This window comes from Athene noctua, chromosome 4 (genome assembly GCF_965140245.1).
Source record: "Athene noctua chromosome 4, bAthNoc1.hap1.1, whole genome shotgun sequence".
Lineage (NCBI taxonomy): Eukaryota > Metazoa > Chordata > Aves > Strigiformes > Strigidae > Athene > Athene noctua.
In genome coordinates this window covers 34,430,430-34,451,518 of record NC_134040.1, presented here as the reverse complement: position 1 = coordinate 34,451,518, position 21,089 = coordinate 34,430,430, and the positions used below count along the sequence as shown (strand labels likewise).

General features: G+C 46.4%; 1 protein-coding gene across 1 annotated transcript; it reads right to left on the bottom strand.

Moving 5' to 3' along the window:
- Window positions 1-4,341: 4,341 nt before the first annotated feature.
- LOC141959649 (AF4/FMR2 family member 1-like) lies at window positions 4,342-20,234 on the bottom strand. Its single transcript, XM_074903859.1, has 14 exons — window positions 20,187-20,234; window positions 18,854-18,890; window positions 17,660-17,754; window positions 16,005-16,042; window positions 15,244-15,418; window positions 14,270-14,367; window positions 10,631-10,694; window positions 9,662-9,798; window positions 8,736-8,807; window positions 8,038-8,131; window positions 7,892-7,935; window positions 6,547-6,725; window positions 4,567-4,689; window positions 4,342-4,488 (listed from the first exon to the last, which is right to left on the bottom strand). Exons 1-13 carry the CDS (start codon window positions 20,190-20,192, stop codon window positions 4,568-4,570), a joined length of 1,161 nt encoding a protein of 386 aa, XP_074759960.1. The 5' UTR covers window positions 20,193-20,234; the 3' UTR covers window positions 4,342-4,488; window position 4,567.
- Window positions 20,235-21,089: the final 855 nt, after the last annotated feature.

Sequence of the window (21,089 nt, the reverse complement as noted above, 5' to 3'; positions counted from 1 at the left end):
CGAGTGCTACAATGGACTGTTAAAAACCACACTGAAAGCACTGGGAGGTGGGACCTTCAAAGACTGGGACATGCATCTAGCAAAGGCCACCTGGCTAGTCAACACAAGAGGGTCTGCCAGTCGAGCTGGCCCGGCTCAGTCGAGACCTCCACGTGCTGTAGATGGGGATAAAGTCCCCGTGGTGCGCATGAGGAATATATTGGGAAAAATGGCCTGGTTTAGTCCTGCGCCAGGCAAAGGTAAAGGCAAACCCATCCATGGGATTGTTTTTGCCCAAAGACCTGGGTGCACCTGGTGGGTGATATAGGACAATGGAGAGGTCCAATGCGTACCACAGGGGGACTTGATTCTGGGTGAGAACATGCCGTAAATTATGCTGTGCCTGTGTAAATTATTACTTTGTTATTGTTAACTGCTAAATGGCAGCTGGACATGACGCAGATGGTATAGAATAAAGGGGTGGATTATATCCTGGTTCAACTAAGATAGGGTCAAGCTTCCCCCAGCAGAGAAAGAGGGGGAAGGGATCTCCAGCCGGGTTATTCATACCATGCTGACGTCAGGTCCAGGGGTGGAGCCTTTTTACTTTTGCTTTGGGTTTTGGGGGTTGCGACACACGCGGCGGGCTTGTTCCCTGACCATTTAGCGGTATTTCTCTGTATATCTTCTGTCTTGTTCACTGTTATTGCTGTTTATTGTTGTTATCATTGCCACTGCTGCTATTCAGATTGTTTTATCACACTGTTGTATTACATTTCTTCTTATTTCAGCCTGGGGTCTGTGCTTAACTTCCAGCCCGACCGGCTGAGGGTGGGGGAAGGGCACAGCAACGTGCTCTCCGGTCCCGGCAAAGCTTAAACCTGCACACTGGCTCAATTCAAGACCCAAAAGACTTGCCCCCCACACCTGTAAGGAGCATGTGTCTTAATTTACATACCAAGCGTGGCTAATTTAAATGTAACTAACCAGTGAGGGACAAAGTGTTAAGAAACTAACCAATGGCCATTATAGTAAACATGTATTCGTGTAGTTACACTGAAGTTCTCTTGTGTGGTGTGCTAGCTTTGTGGAATTACCACCTAACACCCATCTTTGCACAAATATGGAATAAACTGGTATCTGGGCTCTGTGTGTAAGATTGGCTTTTGCACACCAGGTAACAAACCCTGTTTGAGGGACAACACCAAAGATTTCCACGGTGTATTTAATTAATACAACAGCAAGCAGCTAGCAAAAGTTGAAGATACTATGTTTTGTATATGTTCCTCTTGAAACATAGGTCACACAACAGAAAGGTGAAGCTCTTTGAAATCCAAACTTAGCATATTTACTAAAACAGATAATATACATGTGTGAAGCATTGTACTAATCTCATCAGGATGATTCAGCAAATGGATTTCCTTTATTGGTCATAAACAATAGATGAAGAAATTAATCTTCTTCCTAATTCCTTTGGTGGGGCTAAGAATTCAGTCTAAAGACTGACTTGTAGATTGTCTCTGTTCAATGAGATAAAAGGTGTGAGAAAAAGAAGGTAAAAGATGAAATGAAGGAATGGAACACCACCTAAAAACTTTAGGGCCATCTGTGATTTCACAGTAGCATGAAGAGGAATGCAAATGTGCCTTCTGAAAGAATAAAGACGGTGGTGGTTTAGGCCCAGTCAGCAGCAAAGCACCATGTGGCTGCTCACTCACTCATCCCTTCCCTGCTGGGATGCGGGGGGGAGAATTGGAAGAAAAAGAAGTAAAACCTCATGGGTTGAGATAGGACAGTTCCATCAAACAACACGAGAAGAAAATGGTAACAACAGTGATACTAGTAAAATGAATATATAAAGTGAGTGATGCAATTGCTCACCACCTGGCACCCCACGCTCAGCCCCTTCTTGAGGCATGACCACCACCAACACCCCCTCCAGTTATCTGCTGAGCAGGACGTCAGCATGCTGTCCAATATCCATACTCCTGCAGAGAAGCCCTTGTTTCACATGCCCTCTGGGGCCATCTCCAAAAAGCTGAATACACTGCCCAGAAACGCCACCTGCATCATGGTGCCCAGAAGGCAAACCACAGCTTCTTAAAAGGCCGGTCGAAACACAGAAAGCACCTGACAAGCTGTGTCCCACGCAGTATGAAATCATGGGCCCGTTTGTCCTCCTGCTAATCACAAGCTCCAAAACGGTCACCTGCAGACCAACCTCTCCTCCAGCGTGCAGCACCAGCCTTACCCGCTCCCTTGCCCTCTCGGCAGAGTCAAATAACCCAGCATGGAAAACTATGTGTCCATGTGTCTGCGCCCTGACTTAATGGGGTACAGCCCCCCCACACAGTCCCACACCGGCTGAAAAACCAACAGAGGAGCACTTATCCATCCCTTCATAAAGGCAGGAGGACTGCATGGAAGTTTCCTTCTGAAACCACATGCAATCCTATGCCTACCTAGCAACATGAAGGGCTTGGATATGTACACATTTCCTGCTCTGGTAGAGATGGCAGTTCTGGTCATCCTTTCATCTGGATTTGAGCTGAGAAACCTTCTAGGAAAGTCAGCTTTCCCATGCTCACCCACAGCCCAACAAAGAGCAAAAGGAGATTCCATTTGAATATGAATCTCCTTGGTTGTTTCACGACACAGTTGGGTTTGATGGGTTGGAGGTGTCCAGTTTCCGCCCATTTTGGTTCTGGCAGGAGAATGGGAGCAAATGTTGGAGGAGACATGAGGGAGGGCACACAAGCACAGGAAGGACCCTCCTCTCTGGAGAAAACCAGGGCAAGAAAATGCAGAGGGCAAAGGCCAGGTCAGTCATCTTGAGACCATGTTGCTTCAGGTCATAGAATCATAGAACAGTTTGGGTTGGAAGGGATCTTTAAAGGTCATCTTGTCACCAAAATGGGATAAAAATTTACCGACACCAGTTTGATGTAGATAAGCAGATACTCCCTTTATTAACAGCCCGGTGCATAGGGGAGTTGTCTCACCAACAACGCACACCTGACTCATGGAGCATACTGATTATATTGATACAGTAAGACATATTAATCAAGTTCTCATACATACACATGCTTATTCCCATAAATCATCTTCATATTCCCACCTCTTCCCGGTCACGCGCAATTGAGTCCTGAAACGAACTGGGGAGCTGCTTGTGTGACCACCATGGACTACTGACCTAAAAGAAAGACCTTCCAATGCCCTTGACCCAAGGATTTTTGGCTCACATGGCAATTTTAACATTGTGAAAGGGCATCAAATCATGTAACTCCTACAACACCTGGTCTACAGGGCAATAAATCATCCTGACTGAACAGTCTAACAATGGTACCTCATCACAAGTCTTATTCTTTGTGTAGAAATCTAGTTAATGGTTATCACGAGTCTACATGGCCTTAGCCTGGGACTTTCAAAAGAACTTTGTGGCAGCATAACTGGTTGTATAGTTACTCTAAATCATTCCTTATTTAAATCCAAATCATCAGCAGGCAGCCGCTTCGGTGCTCAGAGGAGTGCATAAGCAGGACGGGCTGAGTGGCTTTTTTAGCTTCGTAGGGGTTGATCTCCCTTTTCTTTGCCTGAAAAGGGTGGGTTTGGGAGGTGAAATGCTCCTCGCTACCCCCCGGACCCCTCCAGGCCACCTAGCACCCTCGGCTCCTCCCGCCCCCCGTAGGGAGCGGGTCGGGGGCAGTCGTTTATCTGGGGAGGGGGCTGCGAAGGCAGAAGAAAGGCTCGGATGGAGGCTGAGCAGAAGGTGACTTTGCCTCTGCCCCTCGATGTTCTCGGCTCCCTGTTCCCTCTGCATGACCGGTGCAGATGAGCCGCGGGGCCGCTGAAGGAAGCCTCTGCTGACAAGGCTGCACCTTCTGCAGGTTTCTGGAGCTTCTAGATGAGGCCTTGACTTAGTCTGTATTTACATGAAGGAACTTCAGAATCACCTGCGCCCTCTCCCTCCCTCAGTCAAGCCTGATGCCAGGTCTGGGCAAACCAGCTCTGCAGCTCTTGGAGACACCCAGAATGTTCTCAGGGTGTCAGTGCTGGGGGCGGTGTCAGTGCCGGTTCAGAGCCACTGAATGCCCCAAGCACGCTGCTGCTGTGCTGATCTCTGGTGCCTTCTAAGGGAGCAGAGGCGAGGCTGATCCCTCTTCTCCCAGAGGCTCCTGCCACAAACCAAAGGCCCTCTGTACCTCCACTGCCACCCCAAAATCCTGCCCTCCCACCCCAGTCTGTGCACACAGGACAAACCCCCCGGCCTGTGCACAGCTTGGAAGGAGTGAAGCACCCAACTGCTGCCACCGAGTTAAAAAAAGAAAAGTTTTATTCTCTTTTTTATGCTGTGGGTGTCAGCGCTGGTTTTGGTGCCAAGGGCGGTGTCAGTGTCAGTATCAGTGTCACTGCAGGTGTTGGTGTCAGTGCTGGAGGCAGCGCTGGTCTTCACAGTTCCTCCACTGTAGCCAGGTTCCTTCCATCTGCATTTGTGCTCCTATGCAGGTGCTTTAAATCCAATAATTCAACAAGTCAGACTGTCACTGAGGCTTCAAAAGTGCAAATAAGTTCAAGGTACTCACCCACCTTAAGGTGCAGCTGTTTCCCGTCTCAGCCACTGCAAACCCCGCCTAGCGTAGCATACCGCTTCGGTCACGCTGCTGTTCAGCGCCAGAGCGCACATCGCTGTGCTGAGTTCAGAAAAAAACTCTGGAAAAAGGGGAGGGAGAGAGAAAACATTTGGTTGGTTTCACACCACAGGCCCATCTGACAGGCGAGGGGGCAGCGAGGAGCGGCAGCAGCAGCACCCTGTCAGTCGGCAGGTCTCATTAAACACATCGTTAACGCAGAGAGCTCAGCAATAGTCACAGGCCAGGCAGCGTCACAAGCACAGAGGGCCTGGCACGTGGGAGGGAAACGCACTCACACACTGAACCACCTCCCCGGGCTCTGGCTTTGAAAGGACACCGAGAGGCTGCAGTAGGTGGGCAGGAGTTTGTGTGTTCACAGCCCAGTCCCTACTGTGTGACTCTCCCAGGTTTTAAACTGGCCACATTCTGAGTGGTGCCTGGCAGCACACACTGCTGTCACCGGGCTGGTCCCTTTGCTTCACCCATTCTCAGGCCTTGGAGACATCAGGATTTCTCAGCTGAACAGGTTTCAAAAATCTGTCCAGCTGACCAGGCGATACAGCTCTGATTGGGGTTGCTCACAGCTGGGCATCAGGCAGATTGAAGAGTGCCCTCCTCTCCTGCCACCAGCTCCAGCTCTGCACAGGTGGCTCCAACATCAGTTACAACTAACTGCTTTCCACTACTTTTCACCTTCCCTCTTTAAGGGATATCTGAAGGCCACTGCTCTTTCCTCCCCCTCTTATTGCCTATGAATTGCAAAAATGAATCAAGGATGTGGCCTTTTTTTATTTTTAGTTTGATGTACTCTCTGTACTCTGAGCATCTGCACCTTACACTGAGTATCAACAAGCTCCAGTTCTGAAACTCCTCCACCATCCTGAACAGCGGCAACAACTGCCAAGCCCACAGGAGTGTTTACTCTTATCCTGCACAGATCCACTCCCCTGGGGGTATTTACTACCTCAGTCGTCATTCCCCTCCACTAAAGCAGCAACAGAGAGCAGGTTTTGTCCTTCTTAGTGACAGCCTTTGGATGATATAACCCAAAATACTACACACGCATTGCTGCTGTGAGCACAGATTTGCCCAGGGGACACCCAGCAACCAAAGTTACTCTCTTCAAAGGGGACTTGCAAAGCCTTTTGAATTTCAGCAAATGCCTCAGTGTGAGGCTTTTTGCAGCCCTCACACAATTCAGCCAGGCTCACCATGCTTATTTTCTTGTGCCAGTTTGCCAACAGATGGTGGCAGTACAGCCTGTCGCCCACAGCAGCTCAGAAAACTCTGGGTTTTAAACCACTCTCGGGCTTTTGCTTATTCACCACTGCTTGTACCATAGGAGAACACTTTTAACAACAAAAGTGTAAAATACAAAAAGTAGCATCAATTTCAGGAAATGCTACCAGCAAATACTGGTCACATGCCCAGCCAGAACTCCAGTGCAAGAGCTGCTCAGCTTCTCTGTTATGGAGAGAAGCCATCTTCAACGTTTTCAAGGCCAAGATACCTGCAAGCTTGACAAACCAACTAAAACACAAGGCTACAGGCCAAAAAACCTGTTTTTAAAGGAGGGGAACCAACTCAGAAAAGCCAAGTGCCCCCAAGGAAAAAACAAACTGCAAAACCCCCCTTATGCTTCTCATGTTAGCATGAAGAAAGTTGGCTGGTCCCCTGCACTTGATAACCTCACCCCTTAGCTCTTAAGACCTCTGAGGGAGCCAAGACCACCTTTTAAATTGGAACACTCCTCAATTTATCACCATCAGATATCTCTGCCAATAACCTGACAATGTGCCACAGCTGTCTGCTTCAACACAGGTAATGATTTGATCTTTTGGTACAGCATTTGCTACACTGAGCATTAGGACTGAAGCAAGTACATACACATAACCACCACACATGTGACCGAAAAGACAGAGGGCAAAAAACTTACCCGTGTTCTTCCCGGCCAGTGCATTGGCCTTTTCCCAAATATCACATGCACAGAGGATATAGGAACTGATGTTGATGTAGGCAGAGGTGATGTCTGGGATGTTGTAGGGAACAGTGACTGAAGAGCCAGTGCTGCTCCCACTGTAGCCACTGCCAGCATAAGTAGTCATGCCTGTGCTTCTGCAGGAGACATAAACACCATCATGAACGTTTAACTTCAGAGTGAGAGACAGACTATTTTATGCCAGGAGCTATTTGGTACCATCCAGGCCTGCAGCATGGGGTGGAGTGTTGAAAACAGAGATGTGTTCTGCTACGTAACAAATAATTGTCCTTCGAGTGCAAGGCCAAGGTTTTTGAAGCAATTTGTGACTCAAAGGACTCCTCTTAGCAAAAAAAATAAATGTGGGTCCAGACATCAGAAAGGGCTACCCATCCACTTCCCAACACCTATACCTACTTGTAGAAGCCTTCACCAGATTATCTGAACACTTTTTCCAAACAAATTCCATTTCAGGCACGCTGAAGCTCCCCACCGATGGAGGCTGGAGCTTTCTGACAGCTGGTCACAGCAGCCAGGTCAGCCACACACACTTCTACATAGCCCTAGGGCAGGTGAATGCAGCCAGCTGCCTGACACAGCCTGGCTTCATCACAGCACTCCTTCACCCAACCCAGTTTTAGTCACTGGTAGGACAGGGCTTCCACCGCTCCTCTGGGGAGACCACTGACTTCCCAATAAACTGTACTGTGCAAGGTGCCACAAAAATAACTGGAATTGCAGCATCACTGTTAAAGACCAACGAAGCCTCTCTCAAGCACGGAGTTTAAAAGGGACAGGCATGGAGCCGGGTAGCTCTCTGCCAAATGCTATTGCCACCGTGCACAGAAAAACTCTTTCTTACTCACTGTCATTCAAACACGGGCCCAGTCTGCTGGGCACCTGGTCAAACACCGTTACATAACAGCTTGACTTCGACTTTTGCTGCTGCATACACAGCAACACTGCTGCAGGTACACAGAAAGGACAAAATGCTCAACAACTCAGAAATTAGAAAATCAGTTTCTTAATTGGTGACTGAGCCAAAGAGAACACTATGAAATTTCTGCTACCACAGGGTGAAGGCATAAATCTGTACCTCGTAAGAAAAAAAACCCTTTCTGAGGAGAAAAGACAGGAAGGAGAGAGCAGAAATACTCCTGCCCCTAGCGGTATGATTTCAGGGGGAAAGAAGGAGCAAGTGGCGAGGCACTCTCAAATGCAGGCAGCAACTCAAACACTCCAGCTCCTGTTTTCACTCACACTCTCGCAGAAACAGGACAACATATGTGTTTTGAAATCTTACCTTGCAACACATGGAGAAGGTGCTTGTGTAGATCTGGAAGAACTCTGCAGCAAGGAACAGAATTCTTGTTAGGTTTGTGCTATTCAGGCAACATCAATAAGTCCTGCAGCCACCCAGCTGGCAGCTCAGTAACACGCGTGCCCTACCTTGAAGTGGTCATTCAGGATCCTGAAATACTTCATGGCAGTGTCTTTTTTGTAACGGAACATTGCCATGTGCAGAAGGGACTGGCAGCGCATGCTGTGAACAGAAACACACCCAAGCATCAGTGCTGACGCTGGCTGCTGCCTGCTCAGCAGTCATCAGCCTTGTGGGACAGAGGCGGGCACACATCAGCGGTACTGCAGCTCCAAGACAGCTCTGAATGTCTCCTCCTCCTGCTCAGCTTAAAAAAAAGACTCTTTAAAAACATCCCAAGGGAAAAAAAGCAACTGAAGAAGGGCCATGCCTGGTCTTTTATATAAACAGGTGCCCAACCTCCCATGAGTGTCACAGGCTGAGTAAGCCTCCGTCCAGAAGAGCCTTCACTATGTTCAGCTTCAGCCTCAGTTACGTGGCTCAAACATGGGCAGCCAAATTGCATTCTTTCACCTTTGGAGAAATCCCTTATGTGCTCTCAAGTTACCAGCAGATCACATTTTAGAGCCTGTGCCTTCCACATGTGGTCTCCTGTGATATCCCAACTCGCTTTAGAGATGTTCCAGTTCATTTTGGATTTTATATTGTGAGGTTTTTTCCCTTGCAGAACTCCAATTGCCATTTAACTCATTCCTTCACCCCTGAAAGTAATGGGTCTATCGAGTCTAAAAACAGAATATGAAGGCACAGAAGAACAATTACACACCATAACACAGCAAAGATCTTGTCCTGGGAAGATGCTGAGGCATCCGTAAAAGATTTCAGCGTCATGATGAATCTAAGGAAACAAAATGAACAGAATCTTGTCAGCCATCAGTGCTCTGAGGTCCCACTGTTCATGAAAAATCAGCTCATGCCGTTATCTCAAACACCAGTCCAAAAGTCAGGAAACCTGCCCCAAGTTCTTAGTGGTGGCAGCAAGTGGTTTGTACAGTGCTGAGCAGAGGACTGTGTCTCCAAATGCCTTGTTTCCCAGGCAGCAGGAACAGATGTGGCCCCTTATGTGACCCACTCTGCTCTTACACTGATTAACAGGCAACAAGTAGAAGCCTTCCATGGGCCACCTCTAAGCCTGGGACCCAGAAGAAGTGCCCCCGCTACTCAAGGTGAAATATTAATTCAAGTGTTTCTGGACAAAACAGACATCTTAGTGGAAATGTTTCTTCTGGCAAAAAACAAGCAAGCCAATCTCCTTTTTGAAAACAAACAACAGTATCTTGGAAATACAGTCCATCAAGACTGGAAAGCAAACACTCTTCTTCAGCTCACTGTATAGTTACTTTGCTTTTCTTAACTGAAATACTACTGAGCTCACATGCAAAAGCAACACCAGATCTGGATGAAATAAAAACTCCTTCATGCCTTAGACTGTTGTAACCAGTGTCCTCTGGTGCACCTCAGCTGTGTGACTCAAGGGCCGAGTAGGACACGGTGCCTCCTTCTGATCAGCAGTGCTGAAACATGCCAAAGGGTTTGTCTCTGGTGCCTCGCCACGGGCTGTCTCGTGCTTGCGCAGTAGCCCGGGCTCTGCTCCGTGGGGGGAATCCAGAGCTGCCAGTTGCAAACAACAACACAACTCCCCCTTCCGCTCCAAACACGCTGCCTGACCATCACGCTGTGAAAACCGCTTACTTGAGGAGATCTATGGTGCCACTGAACACGCTGGAAGCCGATCTGGGTTCTGTTGGGTCTGATTCCAAGACAATCCCATATTCAATGAAGGAAATGGCAGCATCTAGGTACTGGAAGGCCCTTCCAGTCCTGTCGGTCTGTTGGGAAGAAAATTCTCCTGTTTAGACTAAGACAAAAGCCACTTCTCTCAAGCATACCTGAATTCCTTTTTTCTCCCTTGTTAGGCAGGATTTGAAGAAAGAAAAAGGGCAAGTCAGGCCTCTGGGTGATAGTTAAAGGGTTCTAGGCAGAACCCCTAATGTGGTCCCAGTCATCAGCTTTGTGTGCTCTGGCTATTTGTATCTGCCCCTCAATGTTCTCTTTGCATAATTTATTACCTTCACATGTTTTGGATATTATCATCTGGTCTTGGAGGCCTGCCTTGGGAGAGGCAGATGGGACTTGCCCACTGCAGTATTCCCTCACTTCATTTTCACAAGTAAATGACAAATGGCAAATGTACATTATCTGAGTGAACAATCATTAGCAACAACAGATGTTCCTTCATGCACGCTGTTAAACTGCCCAGAGCGGAGAAAGCCAGTGACATCTGCAACGGGGACTTGCAAGACTGGTTCACCCGCAGCACAATTACTGTGAGGATCCTGACGTTTCAGAGTAAACTGTGTTGTAACTAACTGCTGCACCTCTCCTCCAAGGACTCTGTGGTAGTTCTGCAAAGCCAACAGGCCTGCTGACCTCAGACAGCGCCAGCCCTGAATCCTATTCTCCAGGTGCATTCTCTAGATGTGTTTATAACCAAGGGAAATGTCTGAACACTTAGCAGATAAAGACAGTCTCCCCACAGGTGACTCAAACATACTCCAAGTGTGGAAGTCATGTTAGACAGTGAATCTTATCCCATGCAGGCAGGTATCAGCTCTGAATGCAAGAGCTGGTGAGCATTTCTAGCACAGGGCCGGGACTTGCCATTGCATCGGCTTTGTGCTTCAGCCTCTTGGCCTCTTCGATATAGTATTCCACTGGATGCTGTCTGAATTCGGAACAGAGAAGAAAAACAGAAAACAGAGAAAAAGGGTAGAATGATCAATTTTACCTTCATATCTAGAGGATGCTAGGAGTCCAAACATCCTGTTTTGGTAAGCCTGTTACAAAATTATGACAGTCACTAAATGAATGTCGTCTGCAATGTTCAGAAACACACAGCAGCTGAATGCACAGATAAAATTGTTTTCTTAAAAAATGTGTGTTAGAATAACATTGGCAACTTACATTTTGAACTAACAAGCCACAGGAGGTTAGGCTACTCTTGAGACTGGGTTTACTTCTTTGGCCCCATGGAAAGTTCGTAGTGATATGATCTCCTATCATTCCTCAAGTACAATCCCACAGACACATTTTGATTGAAACATACAGTAAACTTTGCAGTGTCAGTCATTCATCTCGGACCAAAAGAGCCTGCATTCAAGTTATCTGCTTACAGGAGAGATGGTCACCAAGGCTCCTCCTGTTGATTGGTCTGAATCAACACCTAAACAATGATAAAGTTCAACCACACCCAGTTCTGTGCACTGGGATAGTCTATTCACCGTGCAAATAGCACACAGCTGCCTGTGCACCAACAACACGAGCAAGTAAAGAGTCATGCCCTCCCCAAAAAAGCCAGTTGCCCACCCAGCACCTTGTGACAGGAGTTGATCACATGTCAAGAACCAGACAAATCAAAACCCATCACCTGTAGGCAGGCACCAGAGACACCTCCTCTCCGATTTAAAAAGGACCTAATTTCCAGAGTAGAGTCCCTCAAACCAAGAACTGTTGTCATGAGACCTTTGCTCAGGGGGCAGGGGGGTATCACAGACACATGAAGGCAGCAGTACAGGGCAGGTCAAAATGCTGGCAGTACACTGGTCTGCAAATGATGGGGTAAGTTTCAGCAGATCTATCAGAAGGACTGCAAATTCTATGCTGGAATAAATGAGAAATTCCTGGCCATGAAGGGCACCTGAAATTCTAGACAGTCACAGTTCAAAAGGCACACTGGCTGTGTGTCTGTTAGGTCACACACAAAAGAGACAAAGACAACAAGATGATTTTAGAGGAGAAGGGAAATGCTTTCCTACCCACCCACACATACAAATCTCTTTCCTGGACTGGCCTTTGCACCTTTACCCCTCTACAAATCTGGGACAGTCAGAGGGAAAAGCCTATTGGCCCTGAGGCATCTTGGTTTGGTTAGAGAAAGGGGGAGCTGCATATCCACATGCTTCCAGAGCCCCCCAGTTCAGCAGTCTCGCATGGCAGCAAGGTAAGGAAATGGAGCTCTGCCATATCCATCACACCCCTCTCTGTTCTCAGCTGGGAGAAGATGGGTCCCACCCAGCACTGACCCCGTAGGCACCAGCAGTCCATGGGGCAAGTGCTATTCAAAGCCCATAACTGGTGACAGCAAAAGCAGCTGAGAGAGCAGACAGGATCAGCATTAACACCTGACTTGTGGCTTTCATCACCACCTGTCCAATTAAGAAACTGGCAGCAATCACCCAGTCAAAACTGATGGACATACAGTTACACTTCAGACAACAGCCCTTCCCAAGAGGCTGCCAGAAATCTCTCTGGATGTGGTTACTCAGTCACAGGAACAAGAGTCACAACTTCTGGGCCACACTTTCAGCTCTTTCACCTCTTTGCAGCAGGAGCCTGAGCAAGCAACTCAATTTGTCTGCACCGCAGTTTCCCCATGTGCAAAGAGTGTTCACATCATCTTCTCACTTTACAAAGACTAAGAGATTTAAACACATGTGAAGTGTCATGAACCAGATAAAGCTTTGTGCTGCTTCCCACACAAAGAGGGTACAAGCTTCCCCCAAACAAAGATGACAGCAGAACCCAGAAGGAGGAAGACATGGGCAAAGAAAAGGACATTCACTGACTCCTAGAATGGTTTAGGAGTTGGAAGAGACCTTTAAAGATCTTCTAGTCCAACTCCCTTTTTAAAAGCTTTGCAAGGCTATTTCTTATGAGAGCAGAAATAAATGATACTTGAACTCTGAAGTCTTACTCACTGAGCATCATAGAACAGTTGGGGTTGGAAGGGACCTTTAAAAGTCATCTAGTCCAACCCCCCTGCAATGAGCAGGGACATTTTCAGCCAGAGGACAATTTCTCTTGCCGTCCCCTGAAGCCCCTAAACTACCGTGCAGAACAAGCCCGTGCTACCGCCCACAGAACCGCTGCCACCTCCCAGATCACTGTGGGCGATCACCTGCTGGCAGATCACCACCACTGCAGTTTGGAGAAAGGGAAACGGCTCCTGCATCCCCACAGGCAGGCTGCCTACTACACTGTTTGTAAACAACTTATCATTGTTTTGCACAAATTTATTCCCTGCATCCGGTCTGAAAGAGCAGTACAAATCCTTGCCTACCAGCTTAGAAGGAAAAGCAGCACAGGCACAACTGGCAATTAAATTTCTTGCAGCATAAGCAGATTTTTTGAGCTACACGTAATACACAGACCAGAGGAACAGCAAGGTAAGCTGCAGAATGGAGAAGCTGGTGTTTAAAATGGCAAAGTCTTCATCCCCATTTCAGCTGTTGGAAGTCAGGACAAATGCCTGTTTTGCCAGTTATCAGGCCTAGCATAAAGGACACAGCTAGAATAAAGATGAACCAATAACCAGATGGTATTTGATACAAATGGGTCAGTACATGGGTGAGCACTGGGGGTACAAACAAGTCAGTCAGATTATACATAATAGACATCAATCCCACTGACCCCAACAATGACACCACACGACCAGTAATGGGTGGAGTAAATGGTGACATGCAGTCTCCCATAGAAGGGCTGGGAGACAACTGAGTCAACAAGCCAAATACATAAGACCAAGGAAGCCACATACTGAATCTCTACAAAGCCCCCATTTACAAAAGCCAGACCTGACTGGAGCCCAGTTCCAGGGAGGCAGGAAGTCCTACCTCAACAAGAAACTCCGGACAGTGCATCCACCCCACAGACACACACTCCACCCTTTCTGCAAGGGGTCCCAGCTTTTATCCCCTCAGTGGGACACCTGACCTTTGTTTACTTAATGCAGGACACCTGGGGCTCCTTTACCCAATGGCTCTGTCTGGAGGGAAGCCTGAAGTCAAACTCACCCCCCCTTTGTGAAGGACTGTGGGAATCACCCATATGTCAACCTTAATGTGGGGCTGGCGGTTGAAACCCCAGTATTTCAATGCCACAACATTCAACCCTTTTGCAGGAGCATAAACCAAGTATGGGGGGATGACCAGCCACTGAAACATCAGCTCACGCTTGAATAAGAACCATAATCCTCAGCATTAAGGAGAGAGAGGCAGACAGGTGACACCTAAGTATCACTTCACCTCTGCAACAAATAGAAAAGCAAATCAGTTACATTCACACAGCCATGTGTCTGGTTCCAGGATGTAAAGAGAAATCTGCAGCAGATGAAGTTTCAGAAGGCACATAAGGTTAGAAGGAAACTCATGAGTATGAGGACAGGAGATACAGTTTTTACCTTAACCTCTTAAAGAAAGAATCAGTTTTATTCATCTTTCTGCCATCCCACCAGTGTATACTCACTTCAATTTACTGGAGTCCTCCTGAGCTGAAGACTGCAATGACTTTGTTTCTTTGTCTGATTTCTTTTTCTTCCAATCAATCTCCTTCTCCACCTCCCTCTAACAAGAAGGAAAAATCCAAAGCAGGGTTCAGTGATGGGTGTTACTATCAGTGACCCTGGTTCAGTTCACAGTCTGCACTGATGGACAAGCAAAAGGCAGGGGGCTGCTGCTCTCACCCCTAGGACTGACACAGGTGACACCTGCAGAATGCATTTGTCTTTGTGTAAGCAAGCAATCACAACTGTTTCATGGAAAGAAATTACTTCACCCAGGAAAAGACTACACTGCTCAGACTGAGGTTGCACAACAAAAGGCAGCAGAAGGCCCATGTGGACAAAACAGAAAAGCACTGACGGGCGTGGCCTGGGTAGGTTCGCTCTCTGGACACCCCCACAAACTGCAGGCAAGGTGCTCTCCCACAACAGACAGTAAATGGGTAGCACAGATGGCTGCAGGGTCTGGGAGGCACTTCAGGTACTGTGCTGCTTTGAAAGGGGTTGCAGGGGGAAGGGACACCCCAGCCCTCCAAAGCTCTGCTTGGGTTGAAAGCCAGAGAAACCCACAAATGCTACCAGGGGGCTGGCCAGCCACATGCTGACACAGCCTGCTGCCAGAAGCTCCTCCAGCATAGGAGGGCTGGGGTTTGTTTTCTTGAGGAAAATAGTATTTAAAAAAAAAAAAACATCCAAAAATGTTTTAAAACACCAAAGCATCTGTTAGCTTACAGGGCTTTTCACTTGCTCAGCAGGGGATTTGTGACCAACAGGAAACACCTGTGGACAGTTTTGATGCACATTCCCTTTAGAAGCTGGGTAACACATTGAGAGAAGGAGCAGAACTGATCCACTCCCAACCTATAAAGCGGAAACGAACTCTACACGTGTTTTTCAACCACCACCTTGGTCCTTGTACAAACCCACCTCTACCTCTCACCTTCCTCTTTTGATGGGACTTGTCACGAGTGTCTGTGATTCTCCTCTCCAGGTCCCACTTCCTTGCACCACAGACTTCCCCATCCTCTGCTCTCCTCTGGTGACTGCCGGGAGAGTGTGCTGACTTCTGCTGACTGGCGGGGCAGTCCCTCACCAGCGAGAGCATCTGCTTCTCCCTGACAGACAAGGGAAGTTTGTCCTGGCAGAAATCCTCTCTGGCCACCACGGCAGGCCTGGGGCCACTGGTCTTGCTTGGGGGTTGTGCCCTGGCCTTGAGGAAGGGGGCTGAGAGCAAGATGCTCCTGGGCACTGCCAGGCAAAACTTCTTTCACAATCTTGGGGTCCAAGAAGGGTTTGGCATTGGCCTGGTGGGAGCTCTTGTGCTTTCTGCTCTCAGCGGGCACTTGCCGTTCTAGCTTCAGGTCTCACACTCACCCATCACTACAACAACTGAAAATTCCATCCGCTCCAGTGTGATCCACACATACACTCATGGAGGGGAAGAGCAGAAAAGAAGGGAAATACCATTTTGGTTCCTAGGCCAAACCCAGCATGCCTGGACTATTCATTTCTAGTTGGAGCTTTCAGTAAAACCCCACACAACTAAAGCCAGTTTTCAACAGCAGCTTCAGGCAGTTAGAAACTGAAGCCTGTATCTAACAGGAGAAAACAGGAGCCCTTGCCTATCTACCCCATACATAAAAAGTAGTTTTGTTTTTCTCCTTATTTGGTCTAGCTAGTAGCTTGGGAACAAACCCGTACCTTGGAGGAGCAAGTGAAGAAGGTGGCTTTTCAGCAACCTGTTTTGTTCACAAAAACAAAGAGGAGAGGGGGAGGAAAGGTGAGCTTAAGGAAGTCAGAACGCCACAAGTCGTGATGATTTAAAGGGATGTCTAAAACTGACTTGGTCTAAACATCTAAAACATCTAACACTGACTTGGTCGTCACTATCCTCTTCGCTATCACTAAGGTGCAGGTCACCCTGGAGGATTCTGAAAGACAACCAGAAGAGAAAGATCAGCCAAGGCAGGCACGGTTTCAAGCAGCAGACACTGAAAAAACTTGGTTTGCACTTGCCAAAACAAACCAGCCTCTCACATTCCTTTTAGAACATTCAGCATGCTCAGTCTCCTAAACCCTATTGTTACCTAAATGAGTGATAAAATGAGAACACACAACCTGGACATGTCACTGGGCTTTCCAATTGATCTCAGGATGTTTTGCAATGGAGGTCAGTGTCCCTGGCTGCCATCTACAGACAACAAAGTCCTGTGAGGGGACTGCTCCTCAGCACAGGTTACCTAGCACACAGCCAACAAAGGTTACCTAGGTTACCTAGGACACTAACACAGCAGGGTGGGCTGGAAGAAGTCTGACCCTGTAGAGCAAGAGACCAGCACCCCGTTAGCCCCCACGGGCTCCCCAAGGGGCAAAAAGCATTGTCTCTGCACCAGAAGCTGGGCATGCTCGTGCTCTCTGCTCTCAGGGGCGGTGAATATTTCTTATGTCACTGGGGCTCTCTTTTTTCTATGGAAGTCTCCTGCTGCACATACATAAGTAAATGCCAAGGTCAAGCCTGTCTCCTATCTCTTCTCTACACAATGAACTTCATGCTCCTGCACACCTCAGTGGTAACTGTAACACTGAGCAGTTCAGGTACTCAAAGCAGTTTACAAGCAGGGAGGCACGAACCCTCTTTTACTATTGCTAGAGAAGAGAGGAGGCTGCCTCTACAAGCTTCCAAAAGCACAATTTACTCCTCTGCCTGCAAGTGGTAACTACTGCTTGAAATTTCAATGCATTACCGAGGTCCTCAAAAGGCTAGAGGGAAGGATTTGTGGGGAGGGACCCAAAGTTCTCCCAAATTGTCATCGCCCTCTTGGGCAATCATGCAGGTATCCCAAAAGCAGCTGGAAAATAGACAGGCAAAACTCTTGCTATTCAAAAGTATAGTGATTCACATCTTGAAACTGGCTGGAGACCAACTCCTCAACCCAGAGAATTACACAAGTGTCATTCCAAAAACAGGATAAAAAGGTTGGGAACAGAGGTGGGGATCTTAATCAATCAGGTCAAAACTCTTGCTTGTTTCAACCTCCTTTGAAACAAAGGGCTCTCTGTGAGAAATTTTTCTCATGCCCAAATAAGAAAAATAAGCCTCTGAGCCCTCATGACAACACATCTTATAGCAAGAAAACAAATAGGAAAGGTACCCAGTGAACCACATCACCTGGAAAAGTGGGGAGCTGATGTTGCTGATGCTTGTTGGGAAAACTACATGAACCTTCCCACTCTTTCAAGCCATCATGTCCAACTATGAATATAATGAAAAGATTTACTGACCCCACAGTCCCAAGTACCTCTCACTGATGGAGGAGAGGTTCTCAGTGCACAAGGACTCACAGAGATTTACGTACTTGCTTTGTTTGGCCGTTTTGACTTTGCCATTCCCCTGTGAATATCCTCCTTCTTCTGAGATAAAAGATAACACGACAAGAAAAAGAAGAAATATCTAAAGAAAAGTAGAAAGACATATATACACACTATTAAAAAAGGCTGTAGAAATTTCATCTTCACCCCACTTTGCAACTAGCTCACATGATTAAAATATTAATTGGGGTTTTTAGAGAGTCCACATGAAAAGTTCTTTGCCTTTGGTTTGTTTTGTTGTGTTTTGTTTTTATAAAAATAAAATTAAGACAATATTTTCAGAAAACTTTTCTTTGGGAAATTGTAGAAATGTATACCATACGACTACTTTAAAATTTCACCCCTAGTTTTCACAGTTTCCATAGCTGTAGCTTCACTAGCCCTCATAGGCTTCAAAAAGATATGCAGAATAGATCAGATTCAGTTTTGCATTCCTCAGAATTTACATCAGTTGAATGCATTATTAGTAGTTTGAATAGCCCTAAGTGTGACATGATGTTAAATAGGCACATATTAAAAGAGAAGAAACCCTTCAATCTCATGCACTAATACTTGGGTTTTTTTCTTTGGTTTTGTTTTGTTTTTACCACAGCCGCCATAATCACAAAACAGTAATGTTGGTGAAAATTCCCTGCATTAACATTTTCTGAGAAAAATCAGACTGATAAAACCTTAATCTTTGAAATCATCAAGTAAAATTCAATTCATTCCTGGTTCTTTTAAGTAACCGCACAGTAGAGATGGGAAATGAGTCTGGTTACTTACGATGTTCTTGGTTGAGAACGAGGCAATGTTTTTGCATCATACTGTTCTGTAAATCAGAAAGGAGTCAGCTGGGTTTATTTGCCTCACTTGTAGCATATTTTACCCTGTGGTCTCTGAACATCAGATTAGAAAGTCACTTTCTTCCAGCAGGTAACTATTGGCCATTGAGATTATTCATCACTTCAGATGGGGTTTCCTTATCCCACACAGTTCTCTGCCAAACTGCTGCCTTAATTTCTAGGTCATGGCTGTACACAACTCTTCAGCATTTTCTAAATTCATCACTGCTCAACAAAGCACAGGAAATTGTGCTCCTTAACATAAGCCCTTGATGTTCTCCTCAACGTATAACACACAACACAAAACTGTCTGTCCATACACACATAAGAGCGTGTTTCCTTTGGATTTCTACTTACTCTGATTCTGTGCTACAGATCCAACAGGCTGTGATTCCTAGAAAGGAAGGACAAAGTACAAATTCAGAATAAAATAAATCAACTCTCTCTCTTCAGAGCAGCATAGCAATAATTTGTTTTCCATGTGTTACTTACTGTAATAAATACTTTGACTAACTTGTCAAAGCATGACTCTGAAGTGTCCGATAGTCTAAGCTGTCCTGATGTAGCTTAGCATGGACAGAAATGGTGCATGCTACTGCCACCAAAAAGGTGTTGCCAGCACATTAGTGCTAACGCACACGAATAGCCTAGCACAGACAAGGATCTTTGTCTTAAACATATGCTCAATACTTTAAGGGGGGTTAATCTACGTGAGGCCTTTGGGGAAGATGGGGCTCAGAAATTCAGAACCCCCTTGTTGAAATTGCACAAGACAGACTTTTCTTGGCTCCTGATCCTCAAGTTTGAAATCCTGAAGAGCAGAATACAGGTGCTCCAGGAAGTGAGTTTGCATGGCCTGCCACCCTCACTGCCTTTCCAGGAACAGTTATCTCAGGATTTCCCCCCCCAGCCCAAGACCACCTCTGTACTGAGTGTGCACCCACCATCCCCATCTGGAGGGGCTGTCATCACAACCATTCCCTGGCAACTTCCCAAAGAAAGCAGCAGGCAGAGTAACACAATACCGGCACTTGGCGCAGCTCAGAAAGTCGGGAATTATGTTCATGCCCAATGTGTCTCACGACAAGCATGCACCACACACAGTTTGCTCAGGGGCTTAAAAGAAACCAGTGAGGAATGTGTCAGTGCAAAGTACATTTCTGTACTTTTGGCAGCAAACAGACTGAAGTGTGAAAATCTCTACCACGTCATAATTTACAAGTGCCATTTTTTCATCAAGGCACAGGTATGGAAGTTCAGAAGTGGCCCTGGGTTCTGTATCTATTAGGAATAACAGGAAATGCAAAGATTTACAGGGAATGGAACCACATGGCTACCTTTGCCTCTAGAAGCAGGGATGCGAGCGACCTATGGGGTTTCTGTGCAAGAACTAGAAGCAGCCTACAACTAACCTGGCTAACTGTTTGCATTGTTACCACCCTTGCCTTCCTCTTTCTCGCCTCCCACTGCTCAGTTCATTGCCCACTTCACTCACTAGCTGTGCAGTCTTTCAGTAGATGATACACTCCTCAAGACACCATACTACACCTCTTCTGTATTAGTACATGCTTCCCTGTGGCTGTGACAAAAATACTATTATGCATTACTGACAGGCAAGGAAACAGTAAGTCTCATGAAACACAAAACAACGCAGTACTTTGTATCTGTCTAGGATAGATATAAAATGTACCTCCATAGGATTCTTGGCTGTGGGTCTTTTTCCCCTCCTTCTCCAAGTAAGATTATAGGTCGAACTCCTAACATGTAATGAACATGTTAGGTGCTAGCAGTATCTAATGTCTCATCTGATTTTTTGTGTTTTTTAAAACCAGAAGGTCAACAAATCTTAACTGCTTTTTAGGACTTGACTCCTGATGGGCTGGATTTTTGTCTTGGCAGGATTTTTTTGAACTTTCACACAGTGAAAGAAAAAACAGCCAATAGCTTCAGGATCCATTGGTCCCAGAGCAGGCAAAACAACATCTGATAAAGGGAAAAAAGGTGGCAGCAGCAGCAGCAAACTAGGTCTTCCAATAGTGACAGTGAAGAAGATGTCTTTGTATTTGAAGCAAATGAGGTGTGGAGGAATTTTCATGGCTCTCTTCTTCACTTTTTTGAAGCTGGAGAGCTCTGTGACGTTACACTGAAGGTGATACTGTCACACATCCACTGCACTTAACAGTCTGAGATTAAGCTACAAATACATGTGCTGGGAGTGGCTATGAATTTGGGCAGGGGTATGGAAGCCACAGAATATCTTTCCTAGCAAACAGGATTGCTGGAACAAAGCTAACTTCCAGCTTTCTCAAAGAATTAAAAAAAGAATAACTCTCCCAGTCAATTATGTTCTACAGCTGGTCAAAGAGTAAAGGAGGACGGAACCAGTTTTATGACTCTTGCATAGCATTGCTTTAATGCATTCTCTGTTACTCAGCTGTATATTACTTATATCCTGATCACAATAACTTTATATCTAGCATCCATTGCCAGCACCTACAAGTATAAAGTGTTGCCTAGCTAGACAACTTAGTAATGTGAGAGAGCTATTTAAGAAAAAGAGATAAAGCACAGCTCCTACACCAAGAAATGATGG